Source organism: Ceratotherium simum, chromosome X (genome assembly GCF_057802395.1).
Source record: "Ceratotherium simum simum isolate JZ-2026a chromosome X, ASM5780239v1, whole genome shotgun sequence".
Lineage (NCBI taxonomy): Eukaryota > Metazoa > Chordata > Mammalia > Perissodactyla > Rhinocerotidae > Ceratotherium > Ceratotherium simum.
The window spans coordinates 18,633,075-18,659,155 of NC_141940.1; the positions used below are offsets into that span (position 1 = coordinate 18,633,075).

At 43.9% G+C, this 26,081-nt stretch overlaps 1 protein-coding gene across 1 annotated transcript in view; it reads left to right on the forward strand.

Moving 5' to 3' along the window:
• Nucleotides 1-1,967: 1,967 nt before the first annotated feature.
• The window catches only part of GPC4 (glypican 4), a 108,486-nt gene continuing 84,372 nt past the window's right edge, over nucleotides 1,968-26,081 (forward strand). Inside the window, exon 1 of the mRNA XM_004437266.3 lies at nucleotides 1,968-2,642. Coding sequence (XP_004437323.1) covers nucleotides 2,483-2,642 — 160 coding nt within the window. The 5' untranslated portion in view covers nucleotides 1,968-2,482. The remainder of the gene's footprint in view (nucleotides 2,643-26,081) is intronic.

Here is a 26,081-nt window from a genome sequence, read left to right on the forward strand (position 1 = left end):
TAGCCAGAGGTTACTGTTTCTTGTGGAAAAGCCTCAAGTTTTGGTTAATAATACATGAACAGGAAGAGCCGGAGTAAATTGGGGGGCAAGGAATGAGTTCCCCCCGGACGTGGTGTGAAAAGAAGCTTTCTGATTTGGGCCTCACATTTTGGGAGTATCTTTTTCTTGCTATGGTCACTGGATTTCATTTTATTATTAATGCTGGTTGCATCTCAGATCATATTCTCTTTGGTAAAGAACATCTTTAAGTAAATGCATCAATCAATGAAAGTTAAAGGTGCTGGACTAAGCCCTAGCAATGCTTTGAGGACATGATGATTATCGGTTTCGAGAATACCTGGACTATTTAAAAGTCCCTCAAAAATGGCAGAAAATTCATTTGTAGTTGAATTTGCATATTTAGAAAAACTCCTCTCCTAGTTAGAGTTAAATGTTCTGCCAACCCACAGAAGTTCCAAGTCCCACTTATAGATGGGTCACAATTTGTCTGTTTATCCTGATGATCTCCAAGAGTTAATAAAATGTAGAAGAGTCTGCAGCGGGCATTCAAAACAACAGCTACGCTAGTTTCTATGGCTCCTCATAGCTAACCATGTCAATGTGGTTTACAAACAACAGTAAAGGATGTCTCAACAAACCCTATGAGGGCGATAATTGTAATGATGGTTCATATCTTCACCCTATGTAATTTTATGGGAATTGAGAGTCTTGCCAAATAATAAGTTCCAGCCCCTTTTATCTGCCCAGTTCCCAGCACACTCCCGAGGTGTCTGAGGCACTTCTCACCCTAACCTCTTAAAGCAGATTGTAACAATAACAACGGTAATGACAAGTTTCCAATCTGCACAGTTCCCTTCATTAAAGGAGCCCGGGGAGCTTCAAAAACACTCATTAATGGAATCTGACAAAGCTTGGAAGGTGGGAAGACTCGCCCATTTCCAGTTTTCTGGTGGCTAAGTAGAGTCTGGGTCCCAGGGAGGTGTCTCTCTCAAGAGGCTTGAGGGTGGAGGGGAATTGGGGGTCCTGGGCTACCATTATTCCATGTGATGGGGGAGTAAAGTTCCGGGTTCTGGACCGACCCCCCTAGCTGCGTGCTATTAGCAAGTCACTTCCCTTCTCTGGGCCTCAGTTTCCCTACATGCAGGAGGGTTTGGGCCAGAAGGTCTCCAAGGGCAACCCTGACTTGGTCCCATCGCCTCGTGGTTGAGGGGTTTCTCCTGCTTCAGGGTTTGGTTAGAATGGAAGCAGAACCAGGCGGGGGAGGGGGTGTTGGAGGGGGAAAGCGGGGGAGGAGAAAGCCTGCTAGGGATCCGAATAAGTCGGCGCTCCATGAGCACCGTTTGCTGGGAAGCAGGTCTGAGGAGGCCAGGTGAGGCCCTAGAGGGCCAGCTGGGAATCCCAAGTCCCCATGGTGCCTGCAGCGAAACAATGCGAGTAATGCCAGCGCCTTCCCCTCCGAGCCCAGGAGCTGGGCGGTTAGGAGCGTCCTCCGGGCTGCGGGACGGCAGTGGGGGAGCAGGTACTGAGGCGGGAGGGCTCTGCCCGGCTTAGGCCGGCGGGCAGCGGGTCAGGTGGCCGCGCGCAGAAGGCCTATAACTCGGACGTGGGCTTCAGGACAAGTTCCAAGGCGCTCGGTCCCCCAAGACTTGGGCCCTTCGCCCCAGAGAAGTTAGCCTTTCCTCCCCCGATGGGGGGGGCGGCGGGCAGGCTCCCCGCCTCCCAGGAGGAGGGGAGAAGGGAGGAGCCCAGCGGGGCGTGTCGCGCGAGGGAGTGCCCGCGCGCCCGGTGCGGCCCCCTAGGAAGTGGATTTGGCCGCTCCGGATCCAACCCCGCTTCCAGGTTTTCTCCCGTCCCGGCTCTGCGTGCTCCCGCCTGTCTCCTGCCCCCCCGCCGCCCGCCCCCTCCCCCTGAGTGCCGCCCGCTGGGCCAAGTTTGTCGAGCGTCGCCGCGCACGCCGGCCAGTCAATCAGCCGCAGAGCTGAGGAGGGTACAGCCGCGCGGCCGAGGGCAGAGTGAGCGGAGTCTAGTCGAGCCGGGGGAGCGGACCAGCGCCGGGCAGCCCGAGCAGCGCGCAGCGAGCGCCCGCCGCCGCCCACACCCTCCGCGGCCCCCGCGGCGCCTGCCACCTTCCCCTCCTTCCTCGCGCCCCTGTCCCGCCGGCCGGCCAGCTTGCCTCGTTCGCTGCCCCCGTGGAGCCCCGAGGTCACCGGCCCGGCCTCCGCTCCCTGGGGCCGCGCACCGCCTCCACGCCCTCCTCCTCGTCCTCTCCCGGCCGGGCGCCTGGCACCGGGGACCGTTGGCTGACGCTCGAGGCCCAGCTCCACTTTTCGCCCCGCGTCTCATCCTGCTGCTCTCCTCCTCCAACTCCAGCTCCCTCGCCCTCTCGCTCCACTCTCGAGCCCTCGACTCCGCGCCCCTCGGCCCACGCCCGCGACTTTCCGTCGGTCGCAAAGGTGGGAGCGCGTCCGCCCCGGCCCGCACCATGGCACGGTTCGGCTTGCCCGCGCTTCTCTGCACCCTGGCCGCGCTCAGCGCCGCGCTGCTGGCTGCCGAGCTCAAGTCGAAAAGTTGTTCGGAAGTGCGACGTCTCTACGTGTCCAAAGGCTTCGACAAGAACGATGCCCCTACGCACGAGATCAACGGTAGGTGGGAGCCCCCGGGAGGCGAGCGCAGAGACTGGCACCCCGGAGAAGGGGCCGCGGAACCCCTCTCGCCCCGCCGCCCCCCGCGCCGCACGCAGGTACCCAAGAGAGAAATGGGCAGGCGAGAGAGGGAGCGCGAGAGTGAGCCCCCGCGCAGAACGTTCCCCGCGGACGCGGCGGCCCCTGGCGCGCTGCGAGTTGCCCGGTGCCACTCCCGCGCTCTGCTACCACCGCCCCCCTTCCCCCGCGCGGTCTGCCCGGTCCCAGGAAGCCCCAGAGGACTCTGGCCCGCAAAGTGCGTGTCACTGGCTCCCTCGCCTTTTCCGGGTTGAACTCCTTACTGGGCTCCCCGCTTTGTTGTGTGGGTGACGAGAGGCCGGGTGGGGGTGGGGGGTTGCCAGTGGGGTGGGGGAACCTTCTAGAGCTTGCCAGATTCCGGGGGGCGCAAAACGTGGAACATGAATTGATGTTTCATTGATGTTCTTTAAAAACCCTCTCTGCCTCTCTTCCAACCGCTGACACGGATTAGGAATTTTAGTAGCTACAGCGGCTTTAGAAGTCGCCTTTAAAAAGCAAAACGACTTTCCACTCCTCCAAACCCTGACTTTTGGGAACTCTCCTGCTTTCCGGAAGGTATTGGATGAGAAGGGTATTTTTCCCCCCTTTTTTCTCACCTCATTTTAAGGGTTAATTGCACATTCAATTACAAACCTTTGAAAGGACCGATTACAGGAAACCTGAATCTCGGTTTGGAGATGGTTATGCAAATGCAGACGGCTTAACCTGTGAAAGAGTTCACCGGATTTTGGTGCTGGCGGGTGCGTGGGGTATTTGTGAGAGCCCTTATTGCATCGTTGGGGAGGCAGCTTTCCGGCAGGCGCTCTTCGCTCCTCCCCTCGAGGCCGGCGGCGGTGGCCGGGCCGGTCCCCTCCAGGTCGCACTCTCCCGTTCGCAGAGGCCAACTGTTGCGCGCAGCCCCGCGGGCCGTGCTGGGGCCAGCGGCAGCGCAGGTAGCCCGTTCGCCCCGAGCGTTCAAAAAGAACCACGGATGGAGCTGGCTGGTGGCCAGCAAAACCTAACAGCGATGTGAGCGATTCGAGCCCCGGGGGCCAAGCCTCCATTCCGAACCTTTCATGGAAGTGAGCGGAGCGCCCTTTGCCTCGCGGTGTTGGTCACACGGGTGGGGCGGGCGGGGGCCCGGCAGCCAGCAAAGGAAATACTGTAATTTCAACCAGGCGCTTCCAAAGGCTTAGGAAGACTTGGGGGTCATTTTTTGGAAGGGCTATTAATAACCTTGGAGATTAAGTGCAGTCATTACATGTAAATTACAAAAGTAAATTGAGGGAAGTTGCTGGGCACTTTCTGACTGTAACCGGCATCTGTCTAGAAATAGAGCCGAAGAAATTGTTGGAGCAGCCTAGCAGCCCACTGCACCTTGGCAGTTACCAAATAACTCGCACACTACTGATTAGAGACTGTTTGCCCTTGAGCTGCCTGTCTTTTTGGGAGCTCAAGTATGTCCTCACAGCAGTACGATTTTATTGGTTGTAGAGCCCTGAAAAGCCCTCTTTCTTTCCCTCTCCCTCCCGCCCCGCCAGAAAAAGTGAAGTGAACCAGCAGCCACTGAAGCTTGGGGGCTCCGCGGGTCAGACCTGCGGTCTTTGTGCCCTGCACGGTTTGGGCCTGGGCCCAGCAGAGATGATTGGCGTGAAGGTTACAGTTGTCATTCCCACATTTTGAAGGGATAGCTGCAGCGATGCCCTTAATGGGGATGTGACAAGTTTTCATCTTCTGCTCACGCAAACAATATGTGCCTTTGAGATGAACTAGAGGCATTCAGGGAGTAGGTTGTGAAATTGCCCTCCCCACTTTCTCCAACTTTACTGTGGCCAGGCTCACAATGGCGGGACATCTTCCCCAGCCAGCATCTCAGGAGAAAGGAAGTTTGAAGAGTGCTCAAGGACTGTGCTAGGTGTTCCCTTGGATTGCCATGGTTCCCAGAAAACACCTGAGGAATATTTTTGCATAAATGTCTATCTGGACATTTCCCCCCCAAAGATAGGAGAGTTATTAGTGACCAGCAGCAGGAAATGGAAGCTAATGTGCTCACACCCAAAACATTTTATTCTTTTTGTCTTGTCCTTCATCTCCCTCCCAGGGCTGCTGCTTTTATTTCCCCTTTTGAATGACCTACTGGACTGCATTCTCCTGAGGAACAAAGGAAGTGCCTTTTTAGCTGGAATCCTTGGAGGACCACCAAGGACTTTAGCTCATGCAGTGCAATTTCGCACCACTTTCAACAATAACAAAAATGCATGACTGAATGGCTCAAAAATGTGGAGTGTTAGAGGCATTCATTTGAGTCTAGGACACTGTCACAACACAGACAGACCCAAGTAAATACCTTTAGACGGCCAGTATAGAAACAGGGGTAATCTTTACCATCACCCTGGCCTCTCCAGATGCATACATTAGCCTTGTCTTCCTTGGGCTACGCTCAGATAATTTTGGTCATTTTGGGAAGCATAGTCAATATATAGTGACTTGTATTCAGCCTGTGTCTGAATGAATTAATTGCCAGGCCCTTTCCCTGGTGGGAGGGATATACTTTTTTAAATGCAAAAAGTCCAGGATTGTTTTCCAGGCAAAGGGTCACAGGCTTAGCCCAAGTTGAAGGTTTTATTCCTGATGGCCTTGCACTTGCCTTCTAGAAGTTTGAACAGGCTTTAAGAATACTCTTCGTTCTTGAGGAGTCTCAGTCTTTTTAGATCATAATGAAGATAATTTGATGTGCTCTCAAGGGTGTCTGGGAGTACATCATGCTGACAGGGCTTCCAACTGAGGTCCTGCATTGCCTATCCGCTTGACCCCTATACTTATGAAATAATGGGTAGCCCAGATGCCCTGATCAAAAGGGATCTTTAACACAAAGGATAGGTTTTTGTTCAGCTTTCAATGGGCATATCATTTTGGAGTGCCTACTATGTGCAATATTCTGTGCTCAGCATTGTGGAGGCAGCAAGAAGGGCAGGAGGGGCCTCTGCCACCAGGCCTTTCCAGGTAGTAGATAAGCTGTGTGCACACATAATTGTAATACAACATGGTGTGTGATAAGTACCGTATGAGTGATACAACTGAGGAGAGAGGAGAGCCTAAGGAGTTCCAAGGGAGAAGGGCTTGGAGACTAGAGTGTGAACTAGGTAATGCTAGTTCACTAGTAAAAAAACAGTATTAATGATAATAAATTTAAAAATCTAACCGTTTTCATTGGGCCTCCCTGCATAAAGACAGGACAAAGGATATGCAACAATTGGCATTTTATTACTAATCTAATCTTTTCTGAAATTAAGAGTGAGGCAGTTGCTTAGAAACCTTCTTAAGCTTGCCAAAGGTCCCTTCGATAGTGACATTGAATGATACCAAGGAGAACTTGGTGTCATAGTTGTGATTTTGGAGTTTTTGTTTCCTGTTCCCATTTATGTTCAGGAGCAATGCATTTGCGAGCATGCATGCAGGTGCGTGCACACACACGTGCACATATGTGTACCTCAAAGGATTCTGGGAATTACATAAGCTATGTTAGGATTACATGGAAGAAAGTATATGTGTGTGTTGGAGAGGTAGGAATACTTTCTGATATTGAGTTGATTATTGTATGTAAGAGACACAGCATATAAGATTTGTATTCCCTCTTCCCCACTTAAAGTAGATGGGTTGGATTTTGCAGAGAACTGGTGATCTTCTATTCTGTTGGAATCATTAGTTTGGCTCCCTGTGTTTCAGTTGAGAAGAGGGTCTAATTAAGCCACAGGGCCAGTTGGTACAGAAATTGTCCCAAGTAGTGTAGGAACTATCTCCTGGACATGCTCAGAAAAGAACTTAGTAAAAGTTCTGGCTACTGCAGCTCAATCTCTAGTTAGAACATACAAATATAAAATGTTTGATTCAGCATAATTACTATTTTCCTTTTTTATTTGACTCACAGTGGGTTGCGGGCAATTTCGGGATTAGCTGGAGACTAGACTGAGGAATGAAAAAGGAAGATTTTTGTTGCCTCTACAAGGGATACAGCATCAGTGTTAATCTAAATCAATTGGAAGTGAGTCTCTGGCTCCTCAGTAACATTAACTGTTTTGGCACTGAGGTGGTTCCCATATATGTTCACAAAAAATGCATTTTGTCTTCATGAAAAAAGCTACTGAATGCTTTCTCTGGGCCTGGTCCTAAACTGAGGGCTTTACGTGATTGTCTCATTTAAAGTCCACAACAAACATATGAAGTCAGAATTATTATCTTCATCATCCCCGTTTTATAGACAAGGAAACTGAGATTCAAAGGGATTTAGAAATATATTCACAGTCTCACAACTAGGGAATGGTAGAGGTGGGATTTGAACCCAGGTCTTATCTGACCCAGAGCATAGTCTCTGCTGTGTTGTACAGATAGTAAGACAAGAAAGTACCTTCCCAACTCCCAGGGAGGGCTGGTTTTAGAAATATAAGCTATGAGAGGACCATCAACTAACTAGTAAAAGACCATCATCACAGCACTATTCTGATGCTGTAGTTGAGAGGATTCAATCATGTCCTTTGCAGGTAAAGTGTTACACCTGGACATAGACAATCTAGTGTTAACAGTGGAAGGAATATAAATTGTATTTCCTGGGCCATGGGAAGCCGGTGATGGTTTCTGAGAAGAGGAATGTCATTAGTCAAGCTGTTTAAGGAAGATAACTAGTGGCACTTGGAGTGAAAGGTTGGCAAGGCAAGGGGAACAAAGGCAGGGAGAGCTGTTAAGGGCCGTTTTAAATAGTTCTTGACTGGTCGACCTGACTCTCTTTTGTTACCCTCCCATTCCATCCTGAACATTGCCGGCTTCATTCCCTTACAGCAGTGCTTTGAATGGAGTTCGTCTACTTTGAGCTTTAGTGGCTCCAAGTATCTCAAATGATACTTTCATTTAGTGACTTCTGAACTCCCCAAGGTTATGTGCCCTCTTCCTCCTAATTCCTTGCTTGAATCAGATCCCTGGTCTTTGCACATAGCTGTCTTGTATTATAAAGATTTTATTTATTTTATTTTTTGCCCCCAAAGCCCCAGCAGATAGTTGTATGTCATAGCCGCACACCCTTCTAGTTGCTGTACGTGGGACTCGGCCCCAGGATGGACAGAGAAGTGGTGCCTCGATGCGCACCCGGGATCCGAACCCGGGCCGCCAGCATCGCAGCGCGCGCACTTAACCACCAAGCCACAGGGCCGGCCCTGTCTTGTATTATAGTTGGTGTGTGTGCAGGCACAGGTGCGTCTTCTCCCTTCAACCGTAAGCAACCTGAGGACAGAGATGACAGCTCCTGGTGTTTTGTGTGCCCAACAGTACCAAGTGTGATAGTTCAATGCAATGTGTTAACCAAGTAGGGGGATGACATAGACAATTCTGTCGCATTCTCTGCCAGGACACCAGTGCTATAATGGAATTATACTGCCTTGATGATAGATTGTCATCCCATGGTCTCTTGCTCTCCTGGGGATCTTTTGGATCTAAGCATTCTCAAGTGAAATAAATTTTGAGTAAATCTCCATGATATGTCAGTACAACTTGGAGAATGTTTTTATTCTTTTGGGGGAGTACTTGTCTTTACTGCTTCATTAATAACTGAGTGCTATAGGAATTTTTCAGAAAGATTCAGAATTCGCTTTTTCTTCCCGCTTCGAGATATACTTTAAGGAACAATTGAGACTTTCGTGATTAGGCAATTTAGAGCAAATTTAGAAGAGTAATTTAACACGTTAGATTCAGCATATAGAGTTGTTCGATGCACATCAGTTACCTCTTAAAAAAATAAAATCTTAAGTTTATTGTCTTTACGAAGCAAAAGAACACAAGCTTAAGGATATCAGAATATTTTATATAAGCAGACACACTAACATAGGAACAGGAAGAACTAGAGTTTTTAATTCCACTTGGTTAAACACCTGTTGCTTACTATAGAGAACGTGCAAGTGCAGAAAATTCATGAAGCGATTCCATCCTGGAGGTAATTTGAAATATATTTAAGTTCTGATGCATTTAATTCAGCAATCTGGTAGGAGAGAAAAATCAAAGAGATCCATCAGCCAGGTATTCAACTTTTGAAAAAGAAACTCTAACAAATGTTAGAAATTAGGAAAAAAATTGAATGGAAGAGTTAAAAAAGTCAATAACCTCCAGGAAGGCTGGAAACTATGTAAAAACATCTTATTGGAAGCCCAGATAAATGTGTGCCAGACATCAAAAAGACCAGCTGCTTGGGGGAAGAAAAAAAGAACCCGGCATGACTAACTGGCAGAGTAAAAGAGGCTGCTTCAGGGAAAAAGGCATCTTTCACAAAATGGAGAGTTTAAGCCAGGAGAAGAGGGAAGTCCATGAGGTATGGCAGGGCAGGTACAAACTAGAAATTAAATGAGCTGAAAGAGAATTGGAGGTGAACCTTGCAAGGGATTTGAAAGGCGGCCCATGTGATGATAATGGTGAAAAGGGTGGGCTGAGTCCAGCCTATCAGAGGAAAAGCAATATGGCTGCTTTAAGGGAAACCATGCCTGAGTAACCTCCCAGAGTTCTTTGAGAGAAAAGAAGCAAGTGGATACAGGGAAACAGACATCCTTGAGGTTTTCAAGAATTATGCAATGGGATTCCAAGGCAAAGAATATTCAGAAAATGCATTTACTTTGGGATAAGTGGGCATGTTGGTTTATTGAGGGGAGAAAATAATAGAGGGGAGAAAGTCCACTGTCCTGGATGGGTTTTTTTGGAAAGAGCAGTTCTAGCCTAGGTCTGTGACAAATTAGTTGTCTGATACCTTTGGTGAGGTTCTTTTTCTTTTGTCTGAAAAATGGGAGTGGGGGTGTTAGAATGCTGGGTTAGGTCAGGGATTCTCAACCCTGGCTACACATTAGAACCGCCTGGAGAGCTTTTAAAATCTAATGCCTTGGCACCACCCCAGACCAATTAAATCATACTTTCTGGCAGTGGGGCTAGGTCATGGTAATTTTTTAAAAGCTCCCAGTGGTTCTAATGAGCAGCCATGTTTGAGAACCACTGCCCTAGATGATCTCTGAGGTCCTTTGCATCTCTAGATCCTATGATTCTAAATTGTCTAGTGAAGTTCATCACAAAGTGTTGTCTCAGAAGAGAGCTTTAAGTTAGACTCAGTGCATGCTTGTTTTAATTTTGGCTAACTTGAATTTAAGAGGAAGGTCTGTTAAACTTGGAAAAATATTTTTTAATCAAGATGCAAGTATATGCCATAACCAGTGATGCTTTGCTGAGAGTAGAGAGGTAAGATGAGGACATTGAGAGTACTTTGGAGAGAGTTAGAAAGGAATCCAGCCTTGTTGTCATTTATTGATTAAGTGTCAGTGTGCTAGGTGATATTTCTTCCCTCTCTCTATTGGTAAAATTAAAAAAAAATCTTTATCCCTTACTTTAATGTTCTTTTTGTCATTGTTGATTCTCTTCAAGTATCTTATCAAGAAATAGAAGTACAGTAAATCCCTAGGCTTCTGGCCTGCACAACTATCCAGAACACAGCTGGGAATGTGGAAGTAAGCAGAAAAGCTAAATGATAGAAACAGCTGTCATAAAGCCCATGCATTCTACCTAGAGAAAAGGCCTTCTGAAAGTTATCATCGGCAATCATTGATTGAATAGCTTTCCTATGAAGAGCAGAATGCTAGGTGTTGGGAATTCAAAGAGCTTTAAAACAGAAATCAAGCTTTTGAGGCGCTTACACTCCAATTATGAGTAGATAGGATTTAAACGTGAAATGCTTTGGTTATCTGGCTTCCCAGTCCAGGGCTGATTAGAAGTAGCAAGTGGTGCTGGTTGGGGAGTAGAGAGGTCAGAGGAAGGGATGGCTTTAGAGGCAGGCAAGACTTGACATCCGGGAGAAGTGAGAGATGACAGTGTGAAACAGGGTGAGGAGGCCAGAAGCTGAACAGTAGACCCAGCACTTGCTGATCTTGGCAGTTGGAAGCCTTTTAGGATGGGGTGAATGCCCAGAGGCATCTCTGTAACCCTTGAGGGCACTAGTATATTTCAGGGCAGTAATTTGGAATATTCTGATTTAAAAGTTCAGAAAGTATATTTTAGAAAGAGTGTATTAAAAATACAGAAATTGGGGGCCGGCCCAGTGGCGCAAGCGGTTAAGTGTGCACGCTCCGCTGCGGCGGCCCGGGGTTCGCCGGTTCGGATCCCGGGCGCGCACCAACGCACTGCTTGGCAAGCCATGCTGTAGCAGCGTCCCATATAAAGTGGAGGAAGATGGGCACGGATGTTAGCCCAGGGCCAGTCTTCCTCAGCAAAAAAAGAGGAGGATTGGCAGATATTAGCACAGGGCTGATCTCCTCACACACACACACACACAAATACAGAAATTGCACTTGAAAAAGAGGAAAATTTGGGGTTGGGGGCAGGCGAAATAGATGAAGGGGTTAAGGGGTACAAACTTCCAGTTATAAAATAAATAAGTCATGGGAATGTAATGTATAGCTTAGGAATATAGTCAATAATATTGTAATAACTTTGGTGACAGATGGTAACTAGACTTGTGATCATTTTGTAATGTATGTAAATATCGAATCACTATGACGTACACCTAAAACTAATAGGACATTGTATGTCAGCTATTCTTCAATTAAAAAAGAAAGAGAAAATTTCAGTTAACTTACACATTCACGTTTTTAGAGCACCTAGCTTCCCAACAGTGCTGCTTCAGTAAGGAGTCAATTCTGTGTGTCACTTTGTCTTTTTCTTAAAAAAATAGGTTAAAGACTATATATTATTAATTCAGTGGTTTATTGACTTCAGAGCTTTGGGTTAGTGATTTTGTGCCTCTGCACCTCCTCTTCTAAGCCCTCTAGAACATCCAAGTTAGATTTGGTTCCTAATACTGTTAGTGCCTGCTGTGCTCAGCTTGGGAAACTGACATTCTGACCTGAAGCCACAAAAGGCAAGAGTTGGTTTTTAGTTAGAGGTGACAGGTTCAAATATTTGAATACTGGTTTTCCTTTTAAACATTTACCAAACTAAGTAAATGTATAATCATAATTAAAGAAACACTAGAAGTTAAGGATGGGAGTGCTGTATTAAGAATGAGGACACATTTGATGTTCCTTATCTCTGACCATGTGACTATTTGAACCTTAAAAAAGAAGCCCTTCTTGTCCGATCATGCCTGATCTGAGAGACCATGTATCTCCGGTTTCTGTCACACTGCATGGCACATGATAGGTGTGCAAGAAATGTTTGTCATTCAAAAATAAGTTCAAGCATGATTTTTGACTTTTGTATTCTTTCTAGGAATGAATATTTTATTCATCCCTTTTTAATTCAATTAATTCATTTTAAGCTACTTAATTTATTTTAAAATTTCTAACATATTCAGTCCTAGATGCCTAAGTAAGAAAGGGAAAAAGTAAGAAGAAATATATATATTAGATATTTTTAACCTAGAATGTAGTGTTATTTCGTGACTTGCTTGGAGGTGGGACCTGAGTATTTCATGTGGTTTGTTTTAATCCTGATAGGCAAATGGTTGCTTCTTATGTTGTCTATTCCAGCTATTAAGAGGAACTCAGCTGTACCTGCAGAGGTGCTTTTAGAAAAGAGAGGCTACCTTTGTTCCTGTTTCTTGCTGCGGGCTTTCTACCAGGTGCTCCCTTCCCTCTTCTTCCTCTGGAAGCTCAGGTTGGGCCCCTGGCAGGATTGCTGTCTTTGTCTAGTCTAGCTCAAGGTCACCTGCTCTCCACTTCATCCCAGCCATTCTTTTCATGCCAGTCCTTTCTTCTCACAGCTACTTTGTCAGTTGGCATTCACCAGCCTCTTCAAGCCTGGCTTCTTTCTTATATGTTGGGCTTCTGTCTACTTGAGCAGACTGGAAGTGGTTTCTTTTGGACTGCAGAGGTTTCCTTAGCTCTCCAAACCCTTGAACGTCAGCATCCCAGCAAGCATTAAGCCACAGAATGTTTTTCCCTTCAGTTATTGTTGCTATTTCACCACAGGGTTTGTCTCCATTGAGTTTTCAGTCTGGTGTTTGGTTAGAGATGAAAACAAAGCTCTGTGTCCTTGCAAACTGCAGTGTAAAGCATGTGGTTAACAGTTACTACTTGCAATGGTCCAGTCTAAGTGGGAGTATCATTTTTCTTGGCAGTCACTTCACAGAAAGGCCTGTTTCTTTCGTGCCAGAATAAGCAGTCATTACATTCCTTACAATTTATAGTCAAATTATTATCTACTATTGTTAAAATTGCCTTGATTATAGACTATTTCCCCATGCTAAGATTTTAAAAAGCAAAACAAGACAATTTTTCACTATTGTACTTTAGAAATAGTCCTTAAAAATCACTCCCTGACTATGATGTTACAGGCTGTGATGAGGAATAGTTTTTTGTGTTTATGGGGGAGAATTTTTTTAAGGGGAGGAGTGCAGTGGGTTCACTTTAAACGGAATTTGAACTAAATGCCCCCAGCTGACTGATTGGTTAATATTATACCTTGTTTATCCCCAGTTTGGAACTAACTTTTTTTTTTCCTGCCCCTTCAGGTCCAATGGACCTGGACACACTGGGAAGAAGGCTCTACTGGTGGAAGGTTGATTGATCATTAAGCAGTCTGGCAGTCTTAGAAGATGGTCTTGTACCTTTCAAGTTGTAGGGCAAATGAAAAAATGACAACCTTCCAAAATAAGGGACTTATTTTTCCAAAATAAGATCATTTTGATTTGAACAAAGATTTAGGTGACTGGATGGGAGATGTTTCTGTTTCGATGTTCTTTCATAATCTCTACCTTTGGGCTCTGCTTTCAAGATCTATCCGCAATCTGTCTTCCTCTTACCACCTTGACAACTACCACCCTGGTCTCATCCCCCATCCCCCATCCCCTCTTACCTGGATTACCGCAGTTGCTCCTAACTAGCCTCTCTCTCTGCTCTAGCTTCTTCACCTCCCTACCAGTCTATTCTCAGCACATCAGCCAGTGCGATCCTATTCTGTTAAACCTAACTCACATCACGTCACTTCTCGGCCCAAAACGCTCCAGTGGCTCCCCTTGCCATCCAGAGTGAAAGGCAGAGCTTATGAGACCTTACAGGATCTGCCCATTGTCTCCTCCCGTGCCAGTCCACACCGTCTTCTCTTCTGTCTTTCTTGTCCTGGTCCACGCCACATGTTGGTCTCTCTGTTGTGCCTCAAGCACACCAGGCACACTCAGAGGGGCCTTTGTACTTATTCTCAGCACCTAGAACACTCTGCTCCCAGATTGCAGCACGGCTCACTCTCTCACATGTTTCAGGGCTTTGCTTACCTATCACCTTAATGGAGAAGTCTTTCCTGACTTCGATATAAAGTTGAACACCCCACATGTACAGTTTGTCTCTCCTCCTCTCTGCTTTATTCTTCTTCGCAGTTCTCACCATCCAACCTAAGGGCAAGGACTTTGCCTCTTTTATTCACTGCATTGCCTGGCTCTCAAAAATGTTTGTTGAATGAATGCATGAATGAGTACTCCTTGCAAATAGGATGTTTTTAGTTAGGAAAAAGCTTTCAGAGGACATAGTTGACTCTTCAGGACTTGTGAGTGTGAGGCTGCACATCTGAACTCCCATATGTAGAAAGGGGTGCCTAGGTTGAAGATTCATTCATTCATTCATTCAGCAACTATTTACTGAGTGCCTAGTGATTGACAGGCATTGTGCTCGGCACTAGGGATAATGCAGTGAACAAAAAGGACGTAGGCTAGGCCTTGCACTCATGGAGCTCACAGTCTAAATGATGAGACAGATACTGACTTGGAAATTCTACAAATCATTGTTGAGTTATAGGTGTGATAACTACTTCCAGGGAGAAGCCCTTGGTCTTGGGTGAAGGATGATCAGGGTGAAGCATGATTTTCTTCAACATTTAGATTACACATTTAGGCCCATGGGGTTCTTCTTATTTCCCAGGAGTAGAGGGGCCTGCCCGTCTAGATACTTGAATGGCCAGGTTCTGTTTCTCTCAGTGGGTTCTGAGGCAAATTCTGGAGTACTTGGTAGAGAGAGCAGTGCAGGGGAGATGGGCCTAAGTTAGCAAGGCTTACATGGAGCAGTCTTCTCTGGTTATATACCTTGGCCATCATTTTAGGGATTGGATTTACATGGGCACTAGAAAATGCAAAGTGAACTCTTGTGTCACTTCGCACTGTTGTTTTCTCTTCTCGGAGTGGTCTGCAGGGAACCCATCCCAGTACTATGAGTACTAAGGCCTTCAGGTTTCTGTGAAAGGTTGGTGTCTAACTTTATTCCCATAGAGACCACAGAAATACTAGTTTTTTTGAATGGTGAGTGGGTGAAAGCGAAGCCTGCTGGCCCAGAAATGATTGTTACAGTAGAACTCTGGTTCAGCAAAATATGGACCAGATGCACCTATCAGTTGGTAGCAGGATTCCTTCCCTCCCCAAGCCTTTATTAATGGCGACCAAGTGTGGTGGTTGCCAAGAAGAGAGGAGGACCCTGCCTGTGGGGAGCCAGTGCAGAGGCTGGCCAGGGAGATGGGATTGTAAGCAAATGCACCCTGCGTGATAAGTGTTCCAGCAGTTATCATAACAGGATAGGAAGGAGCACCCCCGCCATACACTGTGGCTCTGAGAACAGGGTTTTCTCCGTTTCAAGAAAGATTGTTTTCAGATTGTTTTATTTTTTAAAATTGAGATATAATTGATATTTTTCAGAATTTTAGATAAATACCGTGGATAAAATAGTACCCTATTTTTGTTAGTTTGTTCAGAAATTCAAAGCCTTATTGAGGAACTCGGAGGCTTGGACTATATACAGGCATGACCTCGCGTGCCTGGTAGCCTCATGCCTGAGATCCCAGTTTCCTGGTTACATCTGGCATTTTTAGCCATCTTCTAATGCAGACCCCTCCTGTTACGAAGGGCAGACTACCTTTTAATGACCAAGGCTGAAGCCCCAAGCTCCCCATTTAATGCAGTGAACTGACTGCATTGTAGTAAATTGGATACATATGTTTATATGCAAGGGCCAAGTCTTGCTTGGATATGCAGATTAAGGTGTGCCCTATTTTAAATATGAATTTAAATATGGAGATTATGGCATATGCCCTATTTTATTTTATTTATTTATTTTTCTGAGGAGATCAGCCCTGTGCTAACATCTGCCAATCCTCTCTCTTTTTTCTTTTTTTTTGCTGAGGAAGACTGGCCCTGGGCTAACATCCATGCCTATCTTCCTCTACTTTATATGGGACGCCGCCACAGCATGGTTCGACAAGCAGTGCGTTGGTGCGCGCCCGGCATCCAAACCGGCGAACCCCGGGCCGCCACAGCGGAGTGCGCGCACTTAACCTTAACCGCTTGCGCCACCGGGCTGGCCCCCGCCCTATTTTAAATACTATAGGCTTGCTATTATTATAAGGAAAAGTTGCCCGGGGGCAAAAGGGGTAAAGGGGCACATATGTACGGTGACGCATGGAAGCTAGACTTTTGGTGGTGAACACGATGCGTCTATACAGAAGCCGAAAGAGAATGATGTACACCTGAAATTTATATAATGTTATAAATCAGTGACCTCAATAAAATAAATAAAATAAAAAGAAAAGAATAGAAATAAGCATTTTGTTTTTTGCTGTCTAATAGATCAAATGGTCCATATGCTCTGAAGTACTCAGGTGTGGGCTAAGATTTGTGAGTTCATGATAGGGCAAACCAGTCCATAGCTATTTAAACATATCTTTGTGTTTAGGGAGAAGTGATTAATTGTCTCTGCTTTTTTTTTTTTTTAAAGATTTTATTTATTTATTTTCCCCCCAAAGCCCCAGTAGATAGTTGTATGTCGCAGTTGCACATCCTTCTAGTTGCTCTATATGGGACGCAGCCTCAGCATGGCCGGAGAAGTGGTGCGTCAGTGCACGCCTGGGATCCGAACCCGGGCCGCCAGCAGCAGAGCGCGCGCACTTAACCGCTATCTGCTTTTATTTTTGAAACAGACACAGCATGTACCGTTTTTACCAATAATCTCTTAGTGTTTCTCTTGGAGCCCTGAGATTTTCTTGGTTGCTTTTAAGCTCAAGAATGAAGTAAAATACAATGAGATTCTGGGATAATGGAGGCTTAGGCTGAGCTAGTTTATCTCTGCTGAGTCTGTAATAAAATGGTTTGCTAAGCAAATGAATGGTGTCATTACGGTACTAGGAGATGTTCAACACCTACATAGGGGAGGAGAGTATTTCTAAACACCTCAGGAACAGCCATTTTAATTGAAACCATTGTGTTAACTGTAAATATATCTCTATTAAAGTAGATCTCTAAGTGGCTTTAGTTTCCAATACTTCCTGGGGGGGGGTCACTTTGTGTTTGAAAATGGTAAGTCTGCATTTCTTTAAAAATATTGTATAATTCAGCACGTATTCCCTCTTATTAGTCAAATTTATAGAAGGCATTTCTGTAATTGACCATATTAACATGAGAGACTCATGGCAACTCTGCTGTTAGGACAGAATATTTGTTTTCCTTCTTGAAGTCGCAGCAGCTGTTGTATCGTCATATTTTGCAGAAAGGAAAAACAACCAAAAAAATTGAGATGTGTTTTTAATGTGAGGGGAATACAAGCTGAACGCTAAGAATAAAGGGAAATGATTGCATTTGGCACAGTTATTAATTTCAGAGATGTCTTGGAATCTGTGCTGTATGCTTAAGTGTTATGCCAATGCTTTGTGGCTTCCTGGGGTGACATTTAAGAAATGTAGATTTAGATCCTACAATTTGCCAAATATAAATTGCCTCAAGTGTTAAGTATTTTTCTTAACAAAAATTGGTCATAAAGGAAGTTTTCACCATTTTCAACAGTTACTTGATGTGTGATCAGAGAGTTATGTCAAACCTTAAATTTTTATAATATTGTATATTTAGTAGTGTATGCTCTTGTCGAAGAAAGTATAACCCCAACTGCAGGCAGTTCCCAAGGGACCATTAAAATAGACTGCAAGTACTTCAATTGTGATAGTCATCCTTTGAGATGAAGGAAAATTTTGATCATTAATTTCAATGAGGAAGAATAGCAGGGCATTTTACTCCAGGTAAATGTAAAATGTTGGAGATTTCTTCAAATACCGCACAACTTAAGTATGTTTCTTAGTTGTATTGAATTTTATCCACAGCACTTGACTTGGTGCTCATGTTCCTTTTTAAACGATTGTAACCTTGACCGGGCCTTTCTCATCTCTTCTTCTCTTCCTTTCCTAATATTTGTTTTGTTTAATCAGTCAATGTTGATAATGTTTTTTTCCATTAAAAAATAACAACTAAGAGACTAACATGATTTCATCAGCCCTCTAATTGCTTTCCTAATGGAAATCTGTTGGGCCCTTAAACATCAAGGGCGCAGTTTTAAAAGGAACTAGTGACCGATTCTTCAACCATATGTCTTTAATTTTTTTAAATCTGGCAGGGCCTCAAACTTTAAGAAGTCACGTCATTTTCTTCCAAGGTTTTTAAAATTTAATTTTAGTATAAACCCTACCTACTTAAAATCATTTAATCCATATTCAGTAAGATTCCTACAGTCATAGTGATAATTGTTATTAATTATTATTTTAATAACAATAGCGTTTACTGAGCACTCACTATGGGTCTTTTTTTAATGCATCATGTAGATTATCTGATTTTACATAAACAGAAAATAAAAAGGTACGTGGAAGGAGGATGGAATAAAGAATTTTAAAAGCAAGGCTATTACAGTGAATGAGCCATCATCACTTGACCAGTAGGCTTCCAGATGGCTGAAGTAAAACAGGATACCAAACTGGTTATACATTTTTCGTTTATCTGATAAAAAGTAACAGAACAATTCTTCGGGCAAGATGTTTTCTTGTTGTTGCTAAATCTAGAAAGCATATATAGGCTCTTATGTAAGACATTAAACAGTGTAATAATCATTGTCGTTAACCTGATTTCATTTCTTGTACTGATCTCCCATAAAGCCCAAAGAAACAACATTCGTGAAATTCAGTCAGGCTTTCAGGTCCATGGTATTGTTTTCAGACTGAAGAATCAAACTCTCCTATCTTTATCGGTAACTGCTTCCTTTTTGTGTATGAATTCATCTCTCTCGGTCTCTGAGTCAGAGCTCTCCTGATCTGTAGCTGACACCACCGTGCTGACAGCAAATATAGCTATCTGCAGTAGCCAGGAAACCAGAGAGTTATACACCAGGGGAGATGAGGGCCTGTGGGCTGAAGCCACTTTAGATCTAGGAATTGAAACTGCTTTGGGGATCTGGACAGCATCTTCTCTGCTTCTTGAGCCATTTTTCTTCTGCCTGCCCTGACTAACTCTGCTCTCAGGACTTTGTACCTGGCACTCAGAATTGGCACAGTGTCATTCAGCCTCCAGAGATTATGGTTTATGGTAGGTTAAATTTTTTCCAATTGAAAAGATGATATAACAACAATAATGAAGAGTAACCTCTATTCATTTGCATATCACAGTCCAATCCCTATTCACATGTATACATTTTTATGTGGTTTAAATTTTAGTACATACTAACTGGTATATCCACTATTTTTAATATAACATGAAATTATAAAAATGCTTCTGTAGTTCTATACAGTTAAAGTTTTCAAATGGCTGCATAATATTCCCTAAAGTTGATGCACTGTAGTCTATTATATGTACCCCATGTGGATGTTTAGGTTATTTTTGTTGATTTGTAGATGTGCGTGTTTGTGTGCATGTTTGTTTTTTTGCTTTATTTTTTTCTATTGAAGTATAATTAACATACAATATTATATTAGTTTCAGTACGACATGATTTGATATTTTTATACATTATGAAATGATTACCTCGATATGTCTAATTACCATCTGTCACCATAGAAAGTCATTACATTATTGTTGACTATATTCCCTATGCCATATATTACATCCTCGTGACTTTTTTATTTTATGACTGGAAGTTTGTATCTCTTAATCCCCTTTACCTATTTCACCTGTCCCTCCACCCTCCTCCCCTCTGGTGACCACTAGTTTGTTCTCTGTATCTGTGAGTCTGTTTCTATTTTGTTTGTTTTTTTAGATTCCACATAGAAGTGAAATCATGTGGTATTTATCTTTCTCCATCTGACTTATTTCACTTAGTATAATACCCTCTAGGTCCATCTGTGTTGTCACAAGTGGCAAGATTTCATTCTTTTTATGGCTAACATTCCATTTTATATATATATAAATATATATATATATATATCTTCTTTATCCATTCATCTGTCAGCGGGCACTTAGGTTGTTTCCATATCTTGGCTATTGTAAATAATGCTGCAATAAACATAAGGGCGCAGATATCTTTTCAAATTAGTGTTTTTGTTTTCTTGAATATATACCCATAAGTGGATTCCTGGATTGTATGGTAGTTCTGTTTTTAATTTTTTGAGGAACCTCTGTGCTCTTTTCCATAGTGGCTGCACCAATTTATATTCCCACCAACAGTGCACGACAGTTCCTGTGTTTGGTTTTATATTGAGCACAACAATGATCATCTTCATTTCTATGTGGTTGGCTTTTGTTGAATAACTTCCTTAAGTTAAATTTGATAAGTTTCTTGGTTTGGGGTTTTTTTAACCTTTAGAAGTTTTAAAAGAAGGAAACATTCCCCTTGGGCCTAAAGCCTGGTCTAACTGCAGCACATGCCAGGCTCTTCTCTTGCAGGTATGCTGGGAAGGGAAAGGGGAGGAAATCTGAGGAAATTAACCCAGGGAGCTGGTCAGCTTTATTTTTTATTTTATTTTTTTAAACGTCATTTTAATAAGTTTTTTATTTTATTTATTTATTTACTTTCCCCCCAAAGCCCCAGTAGATAGTTGTACATCATAGTTGCACATCCTTCTAGTTGGCTGTATGTGGGACGCTGCCTCAGCATGGCCAGAGAAGCGGTGTGTTGGTGCGCGCCCGGGATCCGAACCCGGGCCACCAGCAGCAGAGCGCGGGCACTTAACTGCTAAGCCACGGGGCCGGCCCGCTGGTCAGCTTTAAAAGTCTCGTTTTTCCCCCCAGCATTTCCCAGATACACCCTCTCTGAGCTCTTGCCAAGAACCTGCATCTACTTTGGTTCCTAAAAACCTAGTTCAGCAATATTCCCAGAAACGGCTAAAATGTTGGCTAGTAGGAGGGGGGATTAAATCCGAGGGCAGTACAAATTAGTTAGGGCATTGCCTTTTTCTGTGGTTCTTCTGCCCTTTGATTGGAGGAGAGTTTCCCACATGTCCCCGTGTCTCACTTTAAAAAACAAAGAGAAAAAAACCCAAACAAAACCCGCCCTAAAACGTTTGTCACCTGAACAGAACTTCCTAGAAAGCAGTGTCATTGTTTCTAAAAGGAGAAGCTCGTAATAACCCTCCATTCTCCCTCCTCTCCCACTTTTTTACAATGAAATGATTTTATGACTATTAGTTGTGAAATGGCTTAATTCAGCTTCTTATTCTTTATGGAAAATAACTCTGCTATGCCTAATGTCTGTCTCTGGTCAAAGGGCGTTTCCTGTGTCATTGGCTTCCACGGTTTGTCTGCTTTCAGCTTTGTGATCCAGAGGGTACAGTCTCGCCTTTTAAATTGTCTGCTTCATCTTTTATCTTTCAACAGGTCCTGGAAAGAAATCGTCCAACGGCTTCTTTCCACTGTCAGTTTTTGAAAGATCCGTGGCTTGCTTTATTTTGACAGGTGGCTGGTGAAAGAGGTGCTTAAAGGGTGTGGGGTAAAGGAGGAGGGGCATATAAGTGCAGGGAGAGGAGTGAGGTTAGCTGCTTCTTTTGGGCTTGACAAATGGTGAGTGATTATTATGCTCTTTTTCCTCAATGGGGCCTTGAAAGAGGAGTTTTCCAACAAGGCCTGCAGTTGGAAGACAGCTGTACCCTTTTTAGGACCATTTCTGGGTCTTTGCCTTTTACTGGGGCACCGTCTGTGGGAAGAGAATTAGGATATAGAAGATGCAATTGTGTAGATTAATTTCCTGTAAGGAACAGGAGTGATAAATCATTCAAAACCTAGGTGTTTTTATCAGGAGGAGCTGTCCCTTTGAATCAGCCACAGAGTCCAGGCCAGTATGGTATCTCAGATGGTCCCAGGGACCCTGGTGTTCAGGGATATCTCCCAATAGCCTTGATTTGCTTTCTGTACCTTATACTGCTACTTGGGATAGCAAATTGACTGTTGACTGCCTATTGGATAAGCTAGTGCTTCTTTGTTATAACTCAAATAATTCCCCACCTCTTTTAACCTTTGGTTGTTAGTAGCTTCCTGAGATTATCACTTCTAGGGTTAATGGGCCTTTATGATGTCATAAGAGTTAGAACTAAGTATGTATCCCTTTAAATCTTCTCTCCTGTACCAGACTCCCTTCACTCCTCATCCCACCTACCTCCTGACTCTCCATAATTTCAGCTGCCCTCTCCTGAGCCTTCAGTTCAATTTCTGTCTTGCTTTATGTGCGCAATCCAGAATTAGACAACAATATTCCAGGTGGTTGGAAGAAAGGTGGGAGAATGTTTTCTGACTCCCTTGCCCTCCCTCTGTACATGAACAATTTTTTTTGGTATTGCCAACTACAGTACATTTAACAGAGTAAAGCCTGTTAATAATTAAGAACAAGATGTGAGGTTCAAACCGATTTAAAGAATCAACCAGTAGAAAGAACCAAAGCTCCGATAGTACAGAACTAAAAGGCTTTGGGATCTAGGCAGTTCCTTTCCAGAGCCTCTTTTCTTGCTCTGTCCCAGCCCTGGCTTACAGGTGGCCTCTTGGGAGGAAGCGGAGTAGTCAGTAAGGGGGAAAGCAGGGAGCAGAAAGTAGTCCACATTGCCTTTTTGTACTAGAACTCTGTTGTAACAAAGACGGCTTGGAAAGAGGGCCATCTGCTGAGGCAGAGAAAGCTTTTTGTCATGAAGGGGTGCTTGTTGCATGGTGTTTGAGGAATTCACTCGAACTTATAGAGCCGCAGTATTAAAGATGTCTCAGGCTCATAAGTGAAGGCACATGATGGCAATAATAACAATAAAAATTTGATTAGGGAGGGGTTTCTAGAAACTTGATAGTATACATAATTTTTAATTGTTTTTACTGACCTTTTCAGAAGTTCTAAGTTACTTTCCAGTTTGATATTATTAGATTTCAATATTTACATTAGACTCTAAGCCGATTTGTTTTGTTTTGTTCGTCTGTTCTTTAAGTGGACACAACTATAACATAAGCATGTAAACATATCACTGCCAGGCAGGAGAAAGAGCCTTGGACTGTGAGTCAGGAAACCTGGAGGCTGCTCACTGCTCTGCCACTGACCAGTTGGGTGATGGGCATTCAGTAAGTCATCGTATCAATGCATTGTTTCTAGTGTTCATAAAATGAGAGCGTTGAACTAGATTATCACTAAGATCCTTTCTAGCACTGAAATTCTGTGTTTCACTGCAAATGTATTGAGAGCTGATGAGATGATCTGGAAAGATAAGGGAAATATGAGCAAAGCCCTCTCCTCATTGCATATGTATTCTTGAATACAATAAAACCTTGAAATGAGCAGTTCTGGGTAACTGAACTTTCTGAATGGTTTTTGTCTCCTTCCTTGCTGTCAGCTGTCATTCTGTACTGCTGTCAGCATGCCCGCTTTTAGCAACTCCTGTCCTTCCTTCTTGGCTGCTTCCCTTGTGGTCTTTGAAACCGTGGCATTAAGCTCATCAGAACTCTCTGCCAAGTGAATGTACATAAGTTGTGAGGGGAGCGCCTCTCCTATGACTCCAGCCCATGAACTTTGGCTTATCAGAGCCTTTGGGGGCTTATTTTTAGGTCCCAGATAGGTGATGTGTCACTGTATCCCCATTTGTCTTAGGCTGAACATTAGTGTGGTTAATAAATACATTTTTTTCTCTATGCTAATTAATTAGCAAAGAAGAGTAGGTGGATGAGAGGAGGGCAGGACACACTTAGACTGTGGAGGGGGCTGGGGAGGCAGTATACATCCCAGGGTCTAGCTGAACAGCTAGACATGTGTCAGAAGAAACCTCATTTCATAAAAGATCAAAAAAAGCAGTTTGAGGGGAAGAGCTAGGCTAAGGAGCTGTTTGAGAAAGCTGGAGTCACACTTGTAGCTTGGATTCTCAAGAGAAACCTGGCTGGGGTGTGCCTCTCTGCTTGAAGTAGGGTGCTGGGAAGTACAAGCGGCCACACTCAGCCAGCATGTGTATGTTTGTGGTTTGCTTGTCTGGCTGGTGCCTGGAATGTCACACACGAACTTCTGAAAGGCCACGGAGACCCTGCTCCCCTTGTCTCAGTGCAGAGACCCAGAGTGGGAATTGGAACCAAGCTCTTCTTCCTTCAGAAAGTTAAATGGCAAGGCATTAACATCCAGATATGCTTCCTTATTCCATATTTTCCTTAAATTACTCCTGCACAAAATATAACTCAAATGATCAATCATTATGTTCAGAATAGTCTCTCTGGCCATCAGACCAATAGCAGTACATACCCACAGTCCATGGCCCTGACCACATCTGTATCTTGTGGTCACAACACTGTCATCTGGGGTGGAGGCCCTTTATGCACCCCGCCATCTTTCTGCCTTGCTGATTTTGTGTCCTCCTCTTTCCACACCCTGTGCTCTATGTACACAGCAAAATCAGACTACTCATTCCCCAAGAACAGCCAGGACTGTCATGTCCCCCCTGACCTTTGCACGTGTGTTCTTCCTTCTGCCCAAAATTGTCCGTCCATACTTCTGCCAATTAAAAATTCTGCTCATCTCTCATAGACCTTTGCATCCATTTTCTCTGATACCCATAGTTGGACATCTCCGCTTCTTCTTCCCTGTAGCATTTTTCTATGAATGAATAAATGGATGAATGAATGGACATTAGAATAGTGAATTGTTCATTCATGTATTCTGTAACCATTTAGTAAACATCTTCTATGTGCCCAGCTAAGTGTCAGTTTCTAGGGATAGAAAAATGAATAAGACAGACAGTTTAGTCCTCAAAGAAATAATAGCTTATATTAAAATTGGCTATTGGTTTTATTACCCCTACAATGTTGTAAGCTCCCTGATGTTAGGCATCACGTCTAGCTCAGTTTTATAATCCCCCATCATGCCTTGCACACAGTACAGGGGCTCAATAAATGTTTATTAGCTTGATTTGAAAAACAACCAACTTCTTTCCCATGGAAAAAAGGGCTTACATTCCCAGAAGCCTTTCCAAAGCATCGTCTTTGGTGTAGCGCTTTGATCTAACACCAGTGAGGATGTTAGACTTTGAAGCACATTCTTCCCTCGACATCAAGTGGAGTAAAAACACAGAGGGTTAAGACTGGTCACTGCCTGGTACAGGAAGGGTCTTCTTTTCACTGTGAAGCCTCAAAAGTAAGAACTTCTGCCCATTTGTGCTCCTGGATAAGTGCACATTCCAGCCTGCCACCTATCTTGTTATGCCTAGAGTTGCTAAAGTGCCTTTAGCTACAAACCTGTGTCTCGACTGAAAAGATTTGATGCCATCTACTAGCTCTAGGGGAGCCCAGAAGAATTGTTCCAGGAAGAAGAAGGCTCTTAGACCACACAGAGGTGTTGGGGAAAACAGCTTTTGATCTTCTAGTTCTTGAGCTTCAGTCTAACATGAAAATAATATAGCTAGGGATAATTTACACTGAGTGTAAATGGATGTTCAAAGTTAGAAACCGAAACTTACTGGCGGCACTCAGTTCAAGCATTTGAGCCCTTATGTATCAGTGCTGCACTCGAGTTAGGAAAATAAAGGGCTGCAACCTCACAGGTCCGACAGACCATGTGATTAATAATCAACAAACATTTCGAAGTTCAATGATAAAATTAAATCCAGCTCTCATTTACAGGAAACCCTGCCTCTAGTACAAATTATAGACTTATTAGGTTTATCTGGCAATGCCTGTCTTTTAAGTGCTATATAATTGTGCCTAAACTTTTGAGGAAAGAATTTGAGAATATTTTTAAACCCATAAGCTATAATTCACTAACAAGGTGGAAATCTCATTTAGTCTTCTGTGCACTTTTATTTATTTATTTGATGTTCAAAAATTAACCTTTACTCACCAGGATTGCTTCCAATTCTCTGCTGTTTCCACTCTGGCAGACAACTATAAATAACAAGGAATTAATATCACTACAGAATGCTTCAGGACAATTATTTGCAGCATATAATTGAAACCCACTGCTGTCTTTCATGCAGCATTACTACAATAACAGGAAATACTTGGAGACCAAAGGAGAGACTTTCGGCTCACCCCAAGGATAACTGTAGGCCTTCGTCCGTAAAGCCACTTTACTCTTGTGAACTGAGGCTAAGTGGTATGGCCAGGTAAGATTTAGTGGACATATGTGAAAACAGGATCCTGTCAGGATACAGCTGA